General features: G+C 38.6%; 2 protein-coding genes and 1 pseudogene across 2 annotated transcripts; 1 reads left to right on the forward strand and 2 right to left on the reverse strand.

Moving 5' to 3' along the window:
- Positions 1 to 797: 797 nt before the first annotated feature.
- On the reverse strand, positions 798 to 9,512 carry LOC108389365 (eukaryotic translation initiation factor 1 pseudogene; annotated as a pseudogene).
- Positions 9,513 to 13,676: 4,164 nt separating this feature from the next.
- TAS2R42 (taste 2 receptor member 42) lies at positions 13,677 to 17,021 on the forward strand. The gene is given in 6 exon segments (XM_037008764.2): positions 13,677 to 15,231; positions 15,234 to 15,419; positions 15,422 to 15,559; positions 15,562 to 15,756; positions 15,759 to 15,898; positions 15,901 to 17,021. Coding segments are annotated over 6 exon segments (1,026 nt in total). The 5' UTR covers positions 13,677 to 15,155; the 3' UTR covers positions 16,192 to 17,021.
- Positions 17,022 to 19,234: 2,213 nt separating this feature from the next.
- On the reverse strand, positions 19,235 to 21,502 carry SMIM10L1 (small integral membrane protein 10 like 1). The gene has a single exon (XM_017640253.3). It carries the CDS (start codon positions 21,291 to 21,293, stop codon positions 21,093 to 21,095), a length of 201 nt encoding a protein of 66 aa, XP_017495742.1. The 5' UTR covers positions 21,294 to 21,502; the 3' UTR covers positions 19,235 to 21,092.
- Between the last annotated feature and the right edge of the window lie 1,174 nt (positions 21,503 to 22,676).

The following is a 22,676-nucleotide window of genomic DNA, read 5'->3' on the forward strand; positions in this document are numbered from 1 at the left end:
TTTTTAATCATATCCTTTGTATTGGTATTACGGTCCAATGAGATAATTTAGGATCAGCTTGTGCTTTGACTGCCTTAGGCTGGGGATTGGCTATTTTCCCAAGAATCTCTAGTTTCTTTCAGTGCACAGTGGTTAGAAAACAGTATCCAAGAAGTAGTTGTGTTTATTGCTAATTGTGCTATTATTTATTTTAGGCCTTCTCAGCAGACAGAGCAAAGACACACATCCACCCCCACACCCCCATACATACCATCTCTTTCTTAAAAGCCGTAAGTTTGTACTGATACCTATATGGTTCCAATTCAAGACCACACACTAGTCTTCCCCTTTTTATAGTTTCCATTTCCTTCTTCAGTGGTAAGAAATATGGCCCCCATTATGCTCAATGTATTTATTCAAATATATTTATTCAGTTTTGGAATACCAGAAGGTAGAATTGCTACTCGTTACCAATGGGAGAAAAATGACACTAACTAGAGTTTAATATTTGTTTACAATTTCTTTTTGTGTTTAGATTGAGGACACACAGTCTGTGTATTATCTTGCAAGGTGAGTTATTTTATTTTGGTTAAGTTATTTAAAATTGATTTGTTCAGTGTTTTAAATTTCTGTTTTATTTTTTGCACGGCTCTTTTCAGTTTATTGAATGAAGGAGTTATACTAGTCCAGGTTAAAAGCAGACCCCAAATGGTTACGTTATACAAGCTGTGAGGTTTTTAACCTTTTGACAAGGGACAGAAGGAAATTCTACTCATTGCAAGGAAATCCTCATTTAAGCGTCAGTGAGCCAAAAGTGCTTAAAACCCATGAACCTCCAGCTCGTCATCCTGACCCAGTTTGGCCTCTACCAGGAACTGGTATATGTTCCTGCATGGGTCACCCTGCAGCTGAGTTACTTCTCCATTTTCTGGATGCTCAGTTACAGCACCATTGCAGGCAAATTTCTTCTTAAATGTCTTCACTAGTTACTTTTTATCGTAATCATGAGTGATCCCTCGGACAGTACTAAGAGTCTTCCTGTCATTTCTCTGTTGAATTCTTAGATAGATTTTTACAATGGCATATTCTGTGCCAGCAGGAAGCAGATCATCACCCTTACCTGCATCAGCAAAGGGGTTGAAAGAGTGGAGTTTCTGGATAGCAGACACATAATACGATTCCTTTTCCTTGGGGGAAGGCCATGGGAGAAAGCGTGCTGGGGGTCAGTGGGTGGGTACCAAGCAGTAGGGAAGTGAGTGAGGGTGTTGCTGGGCAGCTGTATCTGGGGAGGTCTCTCTGGGTGTATCAGGTGAAACCTCAAACTCTTGACTTTGATGGAGAAAAAATTCTTAAACAGGGCAGATGAGTGTAGATAAGGAAGGGATTCATTAAAGGGAGACTAGTAGTGACTGGAGCAGAGACCAAGAAAGAGCAGAGGGAAGAAAGGGAAGTTCACTGAACTGCTGCTCACCATAGGGGAATTCCCTTGCCAACTCCTGAAGTCAGAGTTACCTGGCGTCCAACACCTTGAATCTGCACGGAGTGGGAACTAAGCCCCTACCACTGCAGGATTTGGGGGAGCTGCAAGCACTGGATGAAGTGAGATTATGTTCTGAGAACTTCCCAAAAGCAAAGAAAAGAGATTTTTGGGCGGCTACTGAAGAATATGATAGTACAGCTACAGTCCAGTCTGGGTCACCCAGGCATTGGGAACTTGCAAGCCCGAATCAGAGATCTTAGTAGCCCTTCCCTACTCATCTGGAGTAGAACAGAGACAGAGTGAAGACGTGTGCTTAAGTCTGGAAAATAGAATGAAATAGCAAAATGACAAAGAAGCTTACCACTGGCAGAGCACAAGACAAAATGCAGTAAGCTGAGCAGTGAGGTTTTATTTAAGGCAGAAAGTACACACTCAAATAAAGGGAAGTACAGGCAACCCCAGAGAGGAGGCACCCTTAAGGGTTTAGGGTTTAGTGTTTTGGGTAGGGGTCAGCATAAGGCATGATGTATACAGGAGATTCACAATTCCTTTGATGTTTTGTCTTAAGAATAGGGTTATTTAGATGACTGTGTTGGTCTGAGTCTTGGCATTCTTTATCCATATAGTTTCATCTACTCTTTGGAAGTCTCTCTCCTGTCCTGCTTACAAAGTTACTTAATTGATTAAGGGGCTGGAAGAACAGGAACAACAGCATATAGATTAAGTCAAAGAATAAGCTGGGCCTTTCTCTCAGGCTAAGTAGATTTTTACAATGGCATAACCCTTGTCCCATGTCCCTGGTCTATGTCAATGGGGCTAACGGGAAGGCTACTGAGTCCTCAGAGGTGGCTCAGTAACTGGGTTCCCATCCTTATTTTTAATTCATTTTTGAGTATATGAAACATTGACATGATACCCAAAGTCAAAATAATATAAAAAATTATATTCTGCTAATCCCCAGTCCCTTAAGCTCCATTCCCACCCATCCCTTGGAGGTAACTAATCTTATTAACTTCTGGTTTATCTGCCCTGTATTTCTTTTTGCAACAGCAAACAGATATGTGAATGTGTCATTTTCCCCTTCCTTTCCAACAAAAATAGTAGCATATATGCATTTCCTCTTTAACAATACATGGTGGAGATCATTCTGTGTCATTTCATGGAGACTGCCTTCATTCTCTTTCATAGCTGGCTGCTTAGTACCTCACTGTGTGGGCATGGAATAGTTTATTTAACCACTCTTCTATGGATGGGCATTTAGACTGTTTCTATATTTTGCAAATATGAACAATGCTATAATGGATTAACCTCTTCATATTTACTTTCTTCCTGTTGGAAGTGCATGTTCAGGGTAAATTTCTGGAAAAGAAAATCCTGGATTAAAAGATAAGCACATATGTGGTTTTGTTAGATTTTACTTAATTGCCCTCTGTAGATATCATACCAATGGCAAACCCACCAGCAATCACTATTTTGATTACCCCAGAGCCCCACCAACAGAATATGCTATCAAGCTTTAAAAAAATGTTTGCCAAAACTGGACAGCTACATGTAAGAGAATGAAACTGGATCACTGTCTAACCCCATACACAAAAGTAAATTCGAAATGGATCAAAGACCTGAATGTAAGTCATGAAACCATAAAACTCTTAGAAAAAACATAGGCAAAAATCTCTTGGACATAAACATGAGTGACTTCTTCATGAACATATCTCCCCGGGCAAGGGAAACAAAAGCAAAAATGAACAAGTGGGACTATATCAAGCTGAAAAGCTTCTGTACACCAAAGGACACCATCAATAGAACAAAAAGGTACCCTACAATATGGGAGAATATATTCATAAATAACAGATCCGATAAAGGGTTGACATCCAAAATATATAAAGAGCTCACGCACCTCAACAAACAAAAAGTAAACAATCCAATTAAAAAATGGGCAGAGGAGCTGAACAGACAGTGCTCCAAAGAAGAAATTCAGATGGCCAACAGACACATGAAAAGATGCTCCACATCGCTTGTCATCAGAGAAATGCAAATTAAAACCACAATGAGATATCACCTCACACCAGTAAGGATTGCCACGATCCAAAAGAAAAACAACAACAAATGTTGGCGAGGTTGTGGAGAAAGGGGAACCCTCCTACACTGCTGGTGGGAATGCAAATAAGTTCAACCATTGTGGAAAGCAGTATGGAGGTTCCTCAAAAAGCTCAAAATAGAAATACCATTTGACCCAGGAATTCCACTCCTAGGAATTTACCCTAAGAATGCAGCACTCCAGTTTGAAAAAGACAGATGCACCCCTATGTTTATTGCAGCATTTTTACAATAGCCAAGAAATGGAAGCAACCTAAGTGTCCATCAATAGATGAATGGATAAAGAAGATGTGGTACATACACACACAATGGAATATTATTCTGCCATAAGAAGAAAACAAATCCTACCATTTGCAACAACATGGATGGAGCTAGAGGGTATTATGCTCAGTGAAATATGCCAGGCAGAGAAAGAGAAATACCAAGTGATTTCACTCATATGTGGAGTATAAGAACAAAGAAAAACTGAAGAAACAAAACAGCAGCAGAATCACAGAACCCAAGAATGGACTAACGGTTACCAAAGGGAAAGGGACTGGACAGGAGGGGTGGGAAGGGAGGGAGAAGGGTGGGGGAAAAGAAAGGGGTCCTTACGATTAGCATGTATAATGTGGGGGGGGGGGGCATAGGGAGGGATGTGCAACACAGAGAAGACAAGTGAGTCTACAGCATCTTACTACGCTGATGGACAGTGACTGTAATGGGGTGTGTGGGGGGGACTTGGTGAAGGGGGGAGTCTAGTAACCATAATGTTCTTCATGCAATTGTAGATTAATGATAATAAAATGAATTTAAAAAAATACAAAAAAAATGTTTGCCAGTCTGATACATGACATGGCTTTAATTTTCTTTTCTCTTAGGAAGGAATTCAAATATCATTTTATATGTTTAAGGGCCACATAGGCTGTTTATAATGACCCAGGAGAATAATACCTTCCTTTTGCTATAGACAGAAAGCCCTCAGCACCTACCCATAAAGTGTGGGTTTTCACATGCTACTTTTATTCCTATTTACCAAATGACTCCTTCCTAGCCTACTGAGGGGTTGAGTTAAATGTTTGTTGAGGTTCCTTTTTGGAAACAAAACCATGAGACTTGGGCAAAGATCCTGAAATAATTGTTTGAAAAATCAGCATATTAAAATGGATATTTTGTCATGCTTTCCAACTTAATGCACAATGGTTTCACTTTTTTTTTATGGATTGCCTAATGTGTTGATTAAGAAAGGTTGATTTTTGGACCAGCTACATCAGAATCATTGGGGTATCTTAAATAAAATAAAATTCTTAGGCCTTGACTCTAGACATTCTGATTTACTAGATCATAGTTTGGACCTTGTAGTCTGTATTTTTAACAAGCTAATGATTCTGCCAATAGCCGTGTTTGGTGTTTGGGAATTCCTGTTCTGGTGTGTGCTTTGCAAGTAAACTCTTTAGCAAATGGGAAATGGATTTAGTGATTCTATCTAGTTAAATGCCAAAGAGACAAGCTTGTGTAATCAAAAATGTTGTATGCTATAAACAGGTTTGTTTGTTTACTTTTGCAGTGGAGAAGGACTTCTTTTAGGCACACATAGCCTCTACCACATAAACTCTGAGCTTTTAACACCCAGACACACTCAGCCGGGCTGCCCCAGACTCTCCTGTTTTATGCCTTGAATTGGCAGCCTCAGCATCTGGGATCATTAGGAAATGGAGCCACTGAAAGTTTTCACTTATTACCTATTGTCTTCCAGTCTAGGATTTCTCATCCAGGACGAGGAACTCAGCACAATTACAGTTGAGTTCATTCGGATTTCTTTTGCTTTCTCACTCCTGTGAGAATGAGGCAGAATAATTCATACAAACAGAGTGAATAAAACAGCAGACCTGACAGTGAGAGGCGGTAGGTGTAGTGAGTGGAGCACGGCGTCTGCAGTCAGGCCGGCTGGGTGTCAGTGCTGCCTCTTCCATGTGTCAGCTGGTGAATCTGGGCGAGTGAATTAACCCTTCAATGTACCGCAGCTTGGACATACATAAACATGGGAACAGTGATAGTAGTTCCCTCACAAGGCTGTTAGCAGGATGAAGTGAAACAGTGCATGTAAAGTACTGAGCTTGTTACGCAGGAAATGCTCTATGAGAGAGACATCAGGAATAGGGGAGAAAGTTTTATTTTAGAGTGCTCCCTAAAGAGGACAGGACAGACTGTACCAAAGAGGCAGGAACCCACTGACATGTTGGATGGAGCGAAGACCTGGCCTTAGTGTGGTGAACCCCCTGGGGATCCCCAAGATGACAGCCTTTGAACAGCTGCCTCTCTCCATGTGTCCTTGGTGAACAGACTGTGGTCGGCAGAAGAGTGGGTAGGGCCATCCATGCCCTCATCTCCAGATCCTGACATGACAGAAGGGAGTTTGCAGAGATGATTAATGGTATGGAATTTGAGATGGAGGACATCATCCTGGATTATCCTGGCCCAGCCTAATTACCAGAGCCCTTAAAAGCAGAGAACCTTTCCCTGCTGTGGTCAGAGAAAGAGATGTAGTGATGGAAGAGGTGAAGAAACGTGGTATTATCCTTATAATCAGTAAAACTTATTGCCTGATTTTTGCAATTGGTTTAAGCTGTTAATGTTCAGTATGCTTGTAATTTGTGATTTACTTTTGACTTTATAAACAAATTTGACAAATGTTGGGAAAAACTAATCAAGCATTGCTTATTAGTTACAATTTTAAACTAGGAATCTAATTAATTATGACTTCTTAATACTTAAGATAGATTATCTCATCATTTGTTTAGTTTTATAGATTTCAACCTTGGAATTAATTCCCTTCCCTAAAAGCTATCCCTGAGCTCTTTAAAAATGTTGCCAGTAGGTGGCACTCCTGACCCACTCTCTGTTAGTCTGAGTTGAAACAAGAAGCTACTTGAATTTAAAAATTGTTTTTCGGCTCTATGGAGGAATGACTGATACATAAAATTGTAAGATACTTAAAATGTACATTGTGCTGACATAATATACATATGCCTTGTAAAAGGATTCCCCCATCTAGATAATTAGCATATCCATCACCTTACATATTTATCTTTTGTTTGTGTGTGAGAACATTTAAATTCTATTCTCTTAGAAAATTTCAGTTATACAATATGGTGTTATCAACTCTAGTCACCATGTTTTACATTAGCTCTTCAGACCTTATTCATCTTATAACTGATAGTTTGTATCTTTTTATCAGCCTTTCCCAATTTCTCCCAGTCCCTGGCAACTCCTTTTCTTCTCTTTTTCTGTGAGTTTGTTTTTGAATTCACATATAAGTGGTACAATGCAGTATTTGTCTTTCTCTCTCTTGCATATTGATTTATGTTCCCAGAGATTCTCAGAATTTATCACCAGCTGCTCTTTCTGCAGACTCTGTAGAGCATTCTGCTCTGACAACCTTCCTAGTTTTGTGTTCTGCTGTCTTGTTCCTAATGCCAGCTATCCAGACCTTGGAGTTTGAAGAGTCACCAATATTTGGACTATAGGGAAGTGAGCCCTCTCTTTAAAAAAATCATCTTGTTCTTAATTTATCCCTGAGACATATTCTAAGTGCTGAGCATACAGGAATGAGAAAATTAGGCAAAACTGTTGCCTGGACTCAATTTGCAAGGAAAGCAGGAAAGGGGTTAGAAATTATTGGGGTTGGGTGGCCAGGGAAGGCCTCATTAAGAGGGGATTTTTGCCTAATTAGGGATGAACCACATGGATTTCAGGCCCTCAGGGCTGCAAGGCTGGAGGAGTCTGTAATGTTTGCGGAAGAGTTCAGGGGCAGTGGGAGCCCTGGAGGCAGGGGTGAGGGGTGTGGTCAGCTGTTAGGTCAGACAGAAGGCTGGAGTCTTGTAACCAGTGAGGATTTTGGATTTTACTCTGAGCGAAGTGGGGAGCCACTGGAGGGTTTTGATCAGAGTGTAGACATGATATGATCTAGATGTTAATGGAATCACTTTGCAGCGGCTTGGGCAGAAGTAGGGAGGGCAGTAAGAGGCTACTTTGAACCAGCCACTATTCCAGGGAGGTGACATGGGGGGAGTGAAAGTGGTCAGAATTGCATATATTTTGTAGATAGAGCCACATAGGTGTGCTGGTCCATAGTAAGTGGGGTGTGAGAAAAATGCATTTGAACTATGATAACTTTGCCTTACACCAACCATTATCATTTCCAGTTGTGATTTTTACTTTTTAAACCACTTTCACATGTGGTTATTTATTTGATGCTTAAGGAATCACTGCCAGAAAAACAGCTGATATCCTCAGGGGAACATTAGACCATCAGAGAACCTCATTCATTCATTGCAAGAAAAGGATAAAAGTCCTGAACAACCTGGACAAAATGAGAATTATGTGAGCATGCAGATCAAGAATATGAAATATGCTTAATAGATAGTCTTAAAAAGATAAATGGCCAGGGGATGGAGGGAGGAGGGAGAGAAAAATGAGGAATAGTTGCTGAATGGGTATAGAATTTCAAACAGATTCTGTAAATCCTTAACTAATTCCTGGATACTTTATACATTTTTGGTTGCTGTTACAGTTTTTTTTAAATTGTATTTTGAAACTTAATGTTGAAATAAAGTATCATTAGGTTTTTTAAAAAGACTGCAGAATGCATAAAGAAGATACTTTCAAACGACCTGGAGGGGACACCTTCTAGCTCTAATATTTTTGCGGGATTAGGAGGAAAAACCTGTGCTCCCATGTTTTCCATTCCCATAAAGCAATTTCTTTTCTCCTTGTATTCCTATCTGTTGTGTAGCATGAGCTATAGTACTATTTGGCCATTGTGGATAATGTAAAAAAAGTATTTTCCCAAATGTTCTGTTTATTGCCATCAATCTGTTTCCTCAGGAGATGAATCCTTGACACATAGAGCTTCTTCTCTTGAGCTATAGACTTCACTGCCTGGCTTCATGAAAGCATTTTGATGGGCATATTTCTCTGAATAGGGAGAGAGTTATATGGCCTTTGTGTGACTTTACAAGTAGGAGCTGAGCTGTATTAGTCAGGGATTGGCATGGGGGTCACCCTTGTGCTCAGCTTTCTGTGCATCGAAGGGATCCTTACCTTGGATATAATCCATACCTGTTCGGGAATGAAGCATCTCAAGGGGAAAGGCAGTATGAGTGGTAGCTGAGAATGTAGCCTCCCGTTTTGCATAAAAACCTTCTAAGTACTGATTAACACATAGTCTACAGGCACACACCTGATCATCTACATTTGCTCTCTTACAACACTAAACTATGTTTTCTACCTCTATGTTGCATCTACCTACCACTTCAGCATTTTATTTAAAAAATAATAATAATAATAAAGGGAGAAATGTGGGATTCACATATAAATCAAGTATAAAAATCAAATGAATATTCATATTTGACCTGATTGTTTATAGTTCATAATGAGTGATCAAAACCGAAAGTTTTTGTGATGAATGCCCTTGTACTGTTCACCATGTAAGAACTTCACTATGTAAGAATTTGTTCACCATGTAAGAACTTGTTCATTATGCTTCAGAAGATTGGAGACTGATGAGAATTAGGCTGGGGGTGTATTAATGATTGTGCATTGAGCATTGACTCCCCTATATAGAATTTTATTGTTGTTAACAACCATTTGATCAATAAATATGAGAGATGCCCTCTCAAAAACAAACAAACAAAAAAACCTTTTAAGTACTTATACAAACTCAACCTCTGACGAGTGAGCTCTTTCAGTTTTGCTGAATTCTCTGTTTAATACAGAAATTGGTGTCAGAAGCCAAGCCTTGGATTTCCCTAACTTGCCAGCAGAGCCCTTCCAGAAAGGAAAGGAAGGAAGTGGTGCTCCTTCTGACGTGCCCGTAACTTGTTTGAATTGCCTGAGCCAGGCTGACAGCATCAGTGCCTCTGGGAGTTTCCTGTCGCCCATTCCTATTCTGATCCTGATTACTTAAGTGTGCCATCGATGGCTGGTTTTCTTAATCTTGTTTTAGTGGCTTGCTTAGTAAAAATTATTTTCTTTCCCATTACATGATTGATTGTTACACTTCATTTCCGAAGTCAGTATGATATTATTCATATTTGTTTTTTACCATCATGGCAATTTTAATGAGACATTATAGTAAGGTCTCCTCAAGTTCCATGCATATACATCCACCTGAATAGAAATTGGTGTAATTTACTAGGTATGTGAACTTGGGCAAATTAATCAACCTACCTGTATTTCAGTTCCTTTGTGTGTAAAACAGAGGTGATGATAACACTTATCAATAGGATTGTTGTGAAGATTAAATGAAGTTAAATATGTAATGAAGACCCTGTTTAATCATAGTGAGAGTCCAATAAATGCCAGTTTTTATTTGTATTATTACTTTGAGGAGGATAACGTATTTGAGGTTAGCTCATCCTGCAGTGACCTTACACTAATGATCCTAATGACTATCCTATACCTTACTGTTGCCTTTATGTAAAGTGGGGATATAAAATAAGCTTTCATAATCTAGAGTGCGCATGGCAAAGAGGACCTCACAGTGTCAGAGAGTGGAGGGATGAGAGCCGTGTGTCCCCAGTACAAACAATATCGGGGTATACATTGTACAGAATTTAAACACAGTAATTCAAAAGTCAGTCTACATACTATTACCACGATGCTCTTTTAATTCAGAGATACAAACACCCCTCTTACTGGGAGCAGACAGTTCCCAGCCTTGTCTTTTGGTATGCCACACATACAGGGCATGAGAGGCACTCTTTGCCTGCCTGAGTTTGTCTGCACCTATTATTGGATATAAGCTTTAAAATTAGAGTTATTAAAATTCTTGATTTCTCCCAGATCTGAAGGTCACCCTTGGGGTAGACACAGCTTAAAGGTGACATAGTGTTAAGTGGCTCCATAAGGACCACAGCTGAAGTATTGTGTATCCATATCTTTTTGATCTCTGACATAATTACTATTGGCTCAAGGAGCCATATTTAATAAATCAAACATTGTTTTTGGGGCTTAGTCATACAATGTCCATATAATCTTATTTAATTTTTAAAAATTGAACCAACTATATCCATTTTTTTAAATCCAACTATTTCCATGAATACTGAGGTACTATAGAAGAAAATTCTATTTGTTTAAACTAACATGGGCCTTACTTTTTGTCATCCTAACCAAGTTTTAAGAACCATAAATAGAATTTTGAAAATTATCTTTACAAGTGAATCAAGAATATAAATTTCTTTGTGGGTACAGGAGATCTAAAATATCTTTATCATCCTATATCTTTTTTGGTGAACTATCTGCTTGAATTTTTTGCCCATTTTTTAACTGGGTTGTTTGCTTTTTATTGTTGAGTTTTGAAAGTTTTTCATTCTAAATCTCCTATGTGCTTTGCAAAGACTTTTTCCAAGTAGATAGCTTATCTTTTCTTCCACTTGGAAGTCCGGGGAGAGGAAATCCTGGAGCAAAATACCTCTAAAAACTGAAATCAGTCAAAGGGAGAAATCTTTCCTGCTCCAGCAGAAGCAACACTGGCCCTCCCCCTCACCTCTCAGGTACAGATAAGCCCTCCATTGCCCAGGTGATTACTCACTGATATGGAGATGAACTTCTCTCCACCCTTGAGGAATGATGCAAATGCCCTAAAGCCATACTTTTCTCCACCCATGAGTACCTGTTGATACGCAGATGTACTGAAGACAGGGAGATATTCTGGAAATATTACAATTTTACCCACACACTTAAGAGTGCCTTTTGAAGAGCATACATTTTTTCTTTTGATGAAGTCCAGTTTATACATTTGTTCTTTCATGGGTTCTCCTTTTGGTGTTACATTAAGAAATCTTTGCCTAAGTATAGCACAGAGAAGACAAGCAGTGACTCTACAGCATCTTACTACACTGATGGACAGTGACTGCAATGGGGTATGTAGGGGGGATTTGATAATATGGGTGAATGTAGTAACCACAATGTTGCTCATGTGAAACCTTCATAAGATTATCAATGATACCTTAATAAAAAAAAAACAAAATCTTTGCCTAATCCAGAAAATATATATATATATCTTTATCAGCAATTATTTGGAAAATTCATTCAGAACAAAGTCTCCTTAACACAAGATTGGGACCTGTTATTGAGCACGCTGTATATGCAAAGCACAGTGTTAGGCATTTTTATACATTATCTCATTTAGCCATCAGAACAAACCTTTGAAGTGGCATTGTTATGGCTGTTTTAAGGAAGACGAGTAGAACTATGTCAGCACCCCCAAAGCTCCCTTCATGTCCTTTTCTAATCACTGTTACCACCCATCTTCTCAAAGATAACCCATATCCTGATCTGTAACATGATAGTTTTGCTTCTATAAAGATGGATATATAAACTTTTGTGTTTGTGAAAGCCATCCATTTTTCACTTAACAGAAATTTGTTTACATTGTCTTATAGTATGAACACTGGTATGGATATTTTTGTTTATGTTCCTAGATTAATATGTATACAAATGCAAATAAATAATTTTATCCAGAGCCAAACATACAATAAGGGCTCTACATATGCTATTATTACTGCTGTGATTTTTTTTATAATTAGTAAACTATATGAATAACTATTTATGATTTCCCCATTCTTCTCAACTAATTTCTTGGCTCAATGCTAAAATCATTCAGGTATTTTAAAAAAGACATCTGAACAAATGGACATACATATCAGTTGCTACTCTAACCCTTGACAAGAGTCACTATAATCAGTATGAACATTCTTTATGCTAATATAAAGAAGGCAAATTCAGGCAAACTTAATTTCCTCTGGAGTTCAGTTCTTTGACTCACAGGTAAGAGAATATTGTTGATGTTTTATACCTGACTCCAGTAATAGTTTAGATATAGATTCTCCTGATACTTGTGGGCAAAACAGAGAATAAGAGCTGTGGAGTAACATATTTAAGTATATCTGTAAATTGTCAAGTAACTGCTTAAAGTGGACTATAGCATATGCCTCTGACCCCATTTTTCTGATGCCAAACCCTGTTCTGATCAATATTTTTATCACAAACTTGGATGAAGATACATTTAGGTTGACTTTAAAATTTTACAGTCAGTAAATTCTTGCTTAAGATTATCTTCCATTGACAAAGATACAAAGTTGTTAGGCAAAGAAAATGCAACAAGTGATAGAATATCAGTCTGTACCTGCATGTGAGTAAACAAGAGATTATTTTGTCACCTATTGCCACACATGGAAAATCGCAGCCAATATATATAGTAAAAAAAGAAAGCCAAGTGACTGGATTAGGTGAAAGAAACATGGATGGCTATTCATGGAGATAGGGATGGCCAATGTCATAGTAGAAGTGGATGTTTTTATCTCTCTATGCTGATGGACAGTGACTGCAATGGGGTGTGTGGGGCGGACTTGATAATATGGGTGAATGTAGTAACCATAATGTTGCTCATGTGAAACCTTCATAAGATTGTATATCAATAATACTTTAATAAAAATAAAATAAAATGGATGCTTTTAGTCTTGAGACAAATCCATTATCTAGACACCAAGCAGGAAAATCTAACACATTCAACAATGTAGTCAGAGGATTTAACGTCGTTCCTAAAATGGGAAAATGTGTGTGGTACTGATTTAAATTTTTTTAAAAATGTAGAGGGTTTAATTAATCCAGTATGTATTGATTACAAGCCAATTATATGGCTAATAAAGCTAAGATCATTTCAGACTTTTTAATATTCTCCATAAAGATTTTGCATATTTTTTCTGTGTGTGATTTATTCTTAGTTAACTTGATATTTGTTGAGGTCATGGTCATTTCATCTTTTAAAAGAATATTTCACTTCAACTGTCTGTTGATGGTATGAGGAAATGGAATGGGTTGTTTTGCACTTATTTTGTGTCTAGAAACCTTGCTAAATAATCATATTTTAAGAATGTATTGAAGAACACTTTTGGATTTGCTATCAATCATAATCTGTGAATAAGGGCAGTTTTATTTTGTGCTTTACAATGTTACATCTTTTATATCATTTTCTTGCCCTATTGTGTGATTGGTGAAAGCCTTGAAAAAATAGAGTGAGATGTTTTTTGCTGATTTGGTCCCAAACTCAAGAGGGATGATTTCAATTTATCATTGATAGGTACTATACTTGCCCTAGATTTTTGCAGAAACTTTTTATCAGGAAAAAAAATGTTGCATTCTGTTCTCAGTTTGCTGCAAACATTTATTATGAATAGATGTAGGATTATATCAAACTTTTTTTCCTTTCGGTGTTTTTCCTTTAATCTGTTAATGTGTTGATTACATTAATTGGTTTTCTAAAGGTTCATTATTGGAGTCTCACTGACTATGTAACCCATGGCAGTTTGGCTTCTATTCAGTTAAACTCTTTTTACGTTAATACCAGGAAGCACTGATTACTCTCTTCTTGAAACGCTCCTTGCTCTTGGTCGCTTTGAACCCTCATCTCTTGGTTTCCCTTCTATGTCTGACTGCCTTTTGTCATTCTTTTGGATTCGTCACTGTCTGTGTTCTTGGGGCCCCAAGAGCTCATCACCTCTTATGGAACCAAGTGTGTGCTGCTGAACCCCAAATCTCTGCTTGTAGTCCAGTTCCTTTTCTGAGCTGTAGTCACAAATATCCAAGTGCCCACTCCGTCTTTCTGCTTGGATGACTTCAAATTAGTCCAAAATGTTCAAAACAGAACTCATCATCTTCTAACTTTTCTTCTTTCCCCTACTTCTTGCTTCCAAACCTGCTCTCCTTCAGGGATTTCCTCAGGTCACAGTATTAAGTGCATCCAGGTGTAGAAGCAGCAGCCAGAAAGTCATGTTGGCTTCCCTTCCTTTTCACAGGCCCCGAATCCATCACCAAGCCTTACTGATTCTATTTCCTAAGTGCTTCTCATAGCAGTGAATTTCTTTCCATCTCTGGACAATAATCTAGTGAAAGCTACCATTCTCCTCTTGAAAATACTACCAAATCTCTTTATTTTAAGCCTTGCTCCATTCAATAAATTTCTTTCTTCCTTCCCTCTAGTGAGCTGTATTACATTTGTAAAAAGGTCTGACACATGGCAGGCACTCATAAAATACATTCATTGAATAATAGATAAATTAGATTGTAAAGTTTTCTATGGAAAGCAAGTAAAATATTTGGATTCAAATAATATAATATTTCAGGTGAGGAGGAAAGTACAAATCAGTGAAAAAGAATCTGGCCCATATTTGCATGCTAACATATTTGACTTTAACTTTTTAATCATTACCATGAGTGGAAAGTTTCAGTTCATGCCAATGATAAATGGACACACAAGCTGTTTGGTTGGGAAATTAGTAGCTCTTTCAAAGAAATATAAACACTTTCATGAAAGTATGTCAGACTATATACCTTAGTAGATCTTTGTGGATTAAGATCTGCATTACAAAAAAAACAGAAAGATTTCCTTAGACATATATGAAACTATATCCAACAGCAGGAAGTTCAGCTTAAGATGGAAATTGCAATAACAGCAAAGAGGATAAGGACAAGAAATGCATACTATTCTGCAAGAGTTTGCTTATAAATTTATTATTGAGACATAGTATTTGGAATTTGGATTTTTTTTTAATAGAAAATGTTCCCTGGATTGGATGGAATCTTTGTGATACTGTCAATAGTGGAAATCATAATTGAAATGTTGGGGAATGTGTTCATGGACTGGTAAACTGCTCTAAATAGGTCAAGAACCAAAAGACCTCTTTCGCTGACCTCATCCTCACCTGCTTGGCTATCTCCAGAATCGGTCAGCTGTTAGTGTCATTGTTTGAATCATTAATTATGAGACTGTATCCACATTTATTTTCCACTTACAAGCTAGCAAAACCTGTTACTTTGTTTTGGAGAATAATCACTTGACTGCCTGGTGGGCCACCTGCTTAAGCATTTTTTACCTCCTTAAGATAGTGGAGAAATGACTCCACTCACTTTTCCTCTTGCTGAAGGGGAGAAGAAACAGAGCGATTCTTGTGATTCTTTATATTTTTTCTTTCTAAGTTTTGACTTTCTATTGCTAGAAACATTCGAAGATCTCTTCTTGAATGTCTCTGTAGTAGATGCCAGCAATCTGACAGCCATATTTGGGTGAAAATAAACTATCTATGTCAAAACTGTGGTCATTCGTAGCTTGACCTGTTTCATTCCTATTGTCCTGTCCCTTATCTCATTGCTCCTTTTATTTCGGTACTTGTAAGACACATCAGAGATTTGCAGCTCAACAACATGGGCTCAAGGGACTCCAGCACAGAAGCCTATAAAAAGGCCACGAAAATGGGGATGTCTTTTCTTTTCCTCTTCAGGGCTCATTTTTTCCCCCCACATAATTGGCAAATTGGATGTTTCTTGTGTTTTGGAACAAGTTTACCAAGTTTGTCATTTTAGCAGTCTATGTTTTTCCCTCAGGCCACCCATTTATTTTGATTCTGGGAAACAGCAAGCTAAGACATACAGCCTTGAAGGTACTATGGCAACTTAAAATCTTGAAAAGAGAACATCCATTGCAGCTCCACAGAACGACCTTCCGGAGTCTTTTCAAAGATAATAACCTAATGGGGGAGCCTTGGAGGATCAATTTCATTTCTCCTGTTTTTTTTACTGGGTTCCTAAAAAAATAAGTGAAGTTTACCCTAGAACACATTACTTTTGATGATAATTCACAGATAGTCAACTAATATAATTTTGTCATCATTTTTGTTTAAAACATTGGTTACCAATATTTTAAAGTCTCACATATTCTTTCAAAGAGAATCTAAATTATTTAATAGCATATGCAAAAGATGTATGTAATTGCAACTCCTAGGTGGGGGAAGAGGCATGCAGCTCTTTAGAAATAAAGATAAATTACAAACTTCAGTAAGGTAAAAGATCTATAAAATATTTTTCTTTTTGCTTCATATGAGAAGGTATACCCAATTTACCTTGCTCAATATATGAATGGCCTCCATTCTGCTTTCTTGTTTACTGATGTATGCTACTAACTTACTGTGAATAAATCCACATACTTGGTGCTTGAGAGCCATTAGGATGGTCAAGGATTTCTAATGTTCACTGTAGATCCCTCATTAGGATAGAAACTAGCAGGGTGCCTGCTCTCAGATGTATTGCAATTAACCTACTAAGAATGCCAGTTTCTTATCATTTGCTGCAGGCATGCAAGATAGTCCTCTGGCCTTTCCATTGTCCCAACAGCACTGCTGAGATTCATATTTGTGGGCAGTGAAGGTAGGGAGGAATTGACTTCAGCTGAAAAAAGATTCATGACCTGGCCTGGTGGTAATCCTGCTGGGAATAGGCTATGAGGTTTTCTTGTAAAAACTGCAAGTTCCCTCGTGCATAGTAATTAATACAAGAAGTGTACTGATGTGACTCAATCCAACCCAGCTGGTGAGAATTCTGAGAGCTGTGGCAGGGGTTCTTTTCCTGGCCTGGTGTCTGGAACCTTCCAATCTACTCTTCACACTACTTTCCAAGTCTAAGTTTCTGGCATATTCCTCTCCTTTTGTTCCTATATTCCTAAACTTTCCATTGCCACCCCTTTATGTCTCCATGTATGTAAGTCCTATTTTCTTCTTGACTCTATCAAATGCTATTGATGGTCTACCAGGAAAAGCCCCCATTAGCATAGGACTGTAAGATTTTGTAACAGCAAATTCATTTAGGCCTCCTCAGTGCGGTGATGAGCAGTTTCAAAATTTGGGATTACCTTACCTCTACTCCTTCAGGGGAAGGAAAGTGCTGCCTTTCCATCCTAAGGGAAGTGTCCTTTCCTCTGCCTCCCTCCATCTTCTTCCTTTCTTTCCCCTACAAATAGGCCAAACAACTTTAGGAAGCAGCAAGTATAAAATACTTGAACTTATCAAATCATATTGAAAATTTATAATCTATGAAGCCTCCAATAATTATATTTATAAAAGATATTGCCAACTATTACCTAGGTAATACTTGTTTGAAAGTTTGAGAAAAGAACAGGATTATTCAAAAAAGAGCTGACTCCCTCATCAAGTATATCTTTAGAGATAAACTTGAGATTCAACTGAGGTTTGACCTGTTACTATGACCTTGGGAAACCTCCTTAAATCCGTTTCCTTATCTGAGAAATGATGATGAAATGTCTTCCTCATGAGGTACATGTGAGAATTATGGAGATCATGTATGTAACTTTTCATAGTTCCTGGTATTAAAAACTCAGTAAAATAAAAAAATGATGTTGGTAGTGACTATACGTTCTTTTAGCTAAGTAATGAGTTTTATCCTTTCCTAAGAATATGTTTCCTAGTCCTTAAATTACATGTTACTATGATCACTATTTCCCTTTTATAATTAAACTCTAACAGTCACCATTCCCTAGCATTTTTGTAATGTTTCACAGACGTTTTTTTGCTTTTTGCTTCTTCATCTTGAGGGAATGCTGGATAAATCACTATTCATGGTGGCCTGAAAAAGCTCAATTTATGGGTGGTAGACAATCTTAATAGCAGGAGCAAATGTACCTTTATTTCCTTTATTGACTGATGACTATATGTAGAAAACCAACTAATTTGGCATTCATTCAACAGCACTTACTATCTACTTTGCATTAGGCAATGCTCTGGGCTGGGTATAGAGAAATAAATCAAACACCTTTGGCTTCATAGATATTACCTGGTGGGATGCCAAGAAGAATAACATTACTTGTAAATTAGAATAATAAGTGGTTTTGTAGGGGCAAAAATCTTTTCTCCCCTGGGAAACTATATGGAGTGGTATTTTGTAGGAAGAAAAATAGAGATCTAGGTTTAAGAGTAATTGTGAAGAGTAAGTGGTAAATCATGGAGCTTTCACTCAGTTCCTACTATATATTTGTGAATACTAAGGCTGTAAAATTGGACAGGATACAGAGCTTCCAGTCTATTAGGAGTATATGAAACCGCCGCTGTACAGTGTCTTAAATTCTTCAATGTAAAAAACCAATCTGAAGAAAAAAGGTTGAGGCAGGCACTTTCACGTAGCCACCCAATGGAGCACCCTTATATCTCACCAATCCTCGCCTAAGGGCACTCACATTCTTTTATGTACAAATTGGGACTTAAGTGCCCCTAGGGAATAGTGATGCCAACCATTTGCAAGTCCATTGGCATTACTGAATTATTTCATCAGTTAAATTACAGTTCTGCTATTTTAGGCTAAATTTAGTTTCTGAGCTCTATCACAGCAATACATAATTACTAAGAGAAGAGATCACAGAACCATTGGATATCTAAAAAACACATCGGATTATACACTATTAGGCAAAAACAAGGGAGCCTATAATGGCCTTGGTTGTTACTAACATAGCCCTTAGGTGGAGTACAGGAAATAAATTCTGATCTAGTCAGAGGAATCTGGGGAAAAAACTTAGTGGAAAAAGTGGTATCTAAGTTTAGTCTTAAAACACAGGTATAGTCCACAGGCAGAAAAAAAAAAAAGGCAAAAGAAATTAAGTAAAAAGATGAGGATGTGCTCAATAGATTGGCTGGAGACAGGAATGAAGGGTTGAAGTACAATTACCCACACACTCCTAGGGTTAGTACCCTACGTTACCTCCTATAGACAAAAAACCTCCACTGGAAAACCAGACATCCCATATGAGAGAGTTTAAGTTTTATCCCCATGTTAATGAGATACTGCGTTACAACATGAGAGAGTTTAAGTTTTATTCCCATGTTAATGAAATACTGTGTTACAACAAATACTATTTGTGTATACATATATGAAGTGCTAAGACAGGCATATGTTAAATTTTGAAGGTTCTTTCACGGTGGTTATGTTTACAGTCATTTAACAGTTGAGGAAATTGGTGTTTAAGAAGATTAATGGACTCACCTAAACCCACAAATTAGTGTTTGTACTTTATGTACTTTGTTAACAGAGGCCTGCCTGGGTAAGGGAATTTTTAACCTCAATTCCTTTTTACTCTGGAGGCTTTTAACCAGTGGTGTTCATTTCCCTTACCTGGGGCACTTTTAAAAAGGAAATTTACTTAATTTGTAATCAAAGAAATACACGTACATAATTAAGAAAAATCAAAATAATGCTGTTAGACTGTAGTGAAAGACAACAATCCTCCACCTTTTCTCAACCCATCTGTTTTTTTTCCTCCAGAGACAACCACTTGTAACAATTTCTCATGGTAGTTTTTTCTGAATATTTATACTTTTAGAATTAACTTCTCTATATTAGATCTTGCCTGATTCTCCCCCCTTACGTACACATCTCCTCTTCAGTACCCCCCAATGTTACATAATCATTTCTTGTGATGTTGGTATTGTGTTTACATAATTAGGACTTTCTATGACTAGTATTATTCACAGTTGAGGTAGTTCTTGAAAAACTTTAAAATTTGGGGGGCTCGAAATTGCCTCAGATTTGTTTCCTTAATTGAGAAAAAATCTGCAGACCATTAATTCCTCTCCAGACTCTCTGGAAAAAAAATCTCTTACCCATATATTCGAACACCTGAACTTCCTGTCTTCAGGCGTTTCTTACTGAATTCACGCAGTTCCCCTCTCCCCTCTCGTTAATACAGTCATATTACTATTTTAGCAAGTACGGCTACTCCTTAAAGTAATAAAAAGCTTCCCCCATCATCATCAACAGACTCTCACCTTCCTCTGTAAGGACAGCACTGCCTTTCCATTCACTTTTCTCCCCCGCTTCAACATTCCCACTTGTAAAATGTACTCTTACATTAATCAGGGCTGTTAATATTTGCATTCTACTTTGTAACCATAACTAAGTATTCTCTTAAAAGAAAACCACAAACAGCATTTACATTAGTTGTTTTGATTATTTAAATGTTATTCATAAAACGGCCAAGCTGTGGATATCCTTTTTCTTTGGCTCCATGGTCTTGAACCACAAGCTATTCCCGGGGACACCGAAACAGAGTCCATTTTCTTACACGCCAACCCTCTGTTCAAAATTCTGCAGCATTTTTCATTTTTGGTATTAGAAGGATGCTTTTCCTTACAGGCTTTTTTCTTTTTTTGCTCCTGTAAATTTCTAATTGCCGTTGTTTTCTCCCAGAGATGAAGAAAATGTATTTGCCATCCACATTATATCTTTAAGATCTTCAATTTCTTACGCAACTGTCTTGCTTACAATCCAAATCCCATATTCCCGAAATTTAGAATTTCTTGTTTTAACTTGGTCCATGAGCTTGTTGTGTACTAAAAGACTTTTTTCTGAAAACCTTAGTTGCCTTTCTTCTTTAAAACGTGTGCTGTCGTTATCTTGTTTTGTTTTTAGGATGCAAAGCTTCCTGAACATTGTCGCCAGCTGTAACTGAAGGTCTTGCCTGCTCCCTCAAAACCGCTCACAGAATTTCGTGGCCCAGCAGCCCGGCAGCGATCGCGCGCGGAGCTCCGTTGCGGACGGAGCGCGCAGGCGCGGAGGGCACCCGGGCACTCTCGCGAGACTGCTGCACTCCTCGCTCGCGGTTCCGCTCGGTCGCCGGGCCTCGGGGAGTCGGCCTCGCTGCAGGCCCGGGATCCCGGTACTAAATGTGTACCTGCAGGCGGATGTTGAGGACCACGGAGCCCGCGACGTAGAAGTACGGGAAGTTCGCGCGCAGCTGCCAAGCCAGCTCGAAGAAGGCGAGCAGCGTGCGGGAGAGCCCCTTGCAGAAGACTCCGTAGGGGCTGGGCGCCGCGGCCGGGCTCGAGGCCCTGAGGGCCAGGGAGGACGCCGCCGTGGCCATGAGCCCCGTGCCGCCGCTCGCCCAGGGCCTGGCGCCGAGGGTCACGCGGGCCCCGCGCAGTGCCGACCGACAGCCGGGACCGGGAGGAACGGGGAGGGACCAAGCGGCCGCCGGGGTCACGTCCGCGCCTCCCGCCGCAGCCTTTTCCTCCCGGCGGCGCTCGGCCCGGCGGCCGCTGGCGCCCCGCCCCTTCCTGTCCGCTCCTCGGAATGGTCGTTAGTAGCGCTTTGCAAGGGTAGGGGAGGAACGTGTCACTTACTGACGTATTTTTCTGTAACATGGACAGCCATGTGTGGGAGCCAGTTACAGTTCGGCTTGATGGGCCGTTTAGGTTGGGTCTTGCTGGGACAACTTCCCTCCATGAGTCTCATTCTCCTGGAGTGTACCAGCCTGGTCATGTTGACGTGGGTTCCCAGCGCGGAAGGCATTTCAAATTCCTATGATCTCACAACTACCAATTCCCAATTCAGCAAAGTAAGGTTACATGAGTGAGCTCGGAGCCAAGGGGATACTGCAAAATTATTTTTCAAAGGGTGTAGATATAGTGAAGATAAAAACATTTTAGGAAAATGAGGCACTCTGTCCCAGCTTGCCCTCTTGGTTAAACTGTTTAGACTCCTGTGATGTCTCATTCGGTTGCAACGTTATCCTTGAATGCCAGGATCTATGGTCTGCGTATTAAAAACAGTGTATTTACCTGGCAAAGATGTACACAGCGTTGAAATAGGAAGGGATAACCGTAACAAATACTCCCATTCAAAGAGGGGATAATAGAAAACTTAGAGCAATTCTGGCTCATAGAACTTAAGAAATTACATGTGGAAAATATTTTCGTGACACTCTACTTTTTAAAAACATTTATTAAAATTCCAGCTTTATTGAGGTAAAGTTGGCAATAAAATTGTGATATATTTAAAGTATATAATATGATCTTTTGATACATATGCATATTATGAAAGAAATCCCACAATCAAGTTAACACATCGGTCACCTCACATGATTACTTTTTGGTAAACATCTACATCTTCCTTTCCTAAAATCTTAAAACTTGAGAGAAGACTCAAATCTTCTCCATTCTAAAAAATAATCACCAAAAGAATTAAAAAATTACAGCATATTGTTCAACTATCCTTTATGCATATAGTAAATGGCATCTGTTAAGTCTGTAGTAATTATAGATATTCAAGATGTGTTATACTCTGGAATATTATGAAATGGGAGAAAATGTACTGGCATAATCATCGATAGCAAGTTATAAGAAATAAATTATAATCTTGCTCAACAACTGATTTTACATAAGTATATTCTTGATGTTATGCAGTTTAACATTTTTTAACTTTAAATCATCTCCACATTTGATTTGTTTATCAGCTATAAATTTAC

The sequence above is a fragment of the Manis javanica genome, chromosome 15 (assembly GCF_040802235.1).
Source record: "Manis javanica isolate MJ-LG chromosome 15, MJ_LKY, whole genome shotgun sequence".
Taxonomy (NCBI): domain Eukaryota; kingdom Metazoa; phylum Chordata; class Mammalia; order Pholidota; family Manidae; genus Manis; species Manis javanica.

Excerpts from the sequence above, each read along its gene's own strand:
- SMIM10L1 (XM_017640253.3), bottom strand. The coding sequence starts at position 21,293 with ATGGCCACGGCGGCGTCCTCCCTGGCCCTCAGGGCCTCGAGCCCGGCC.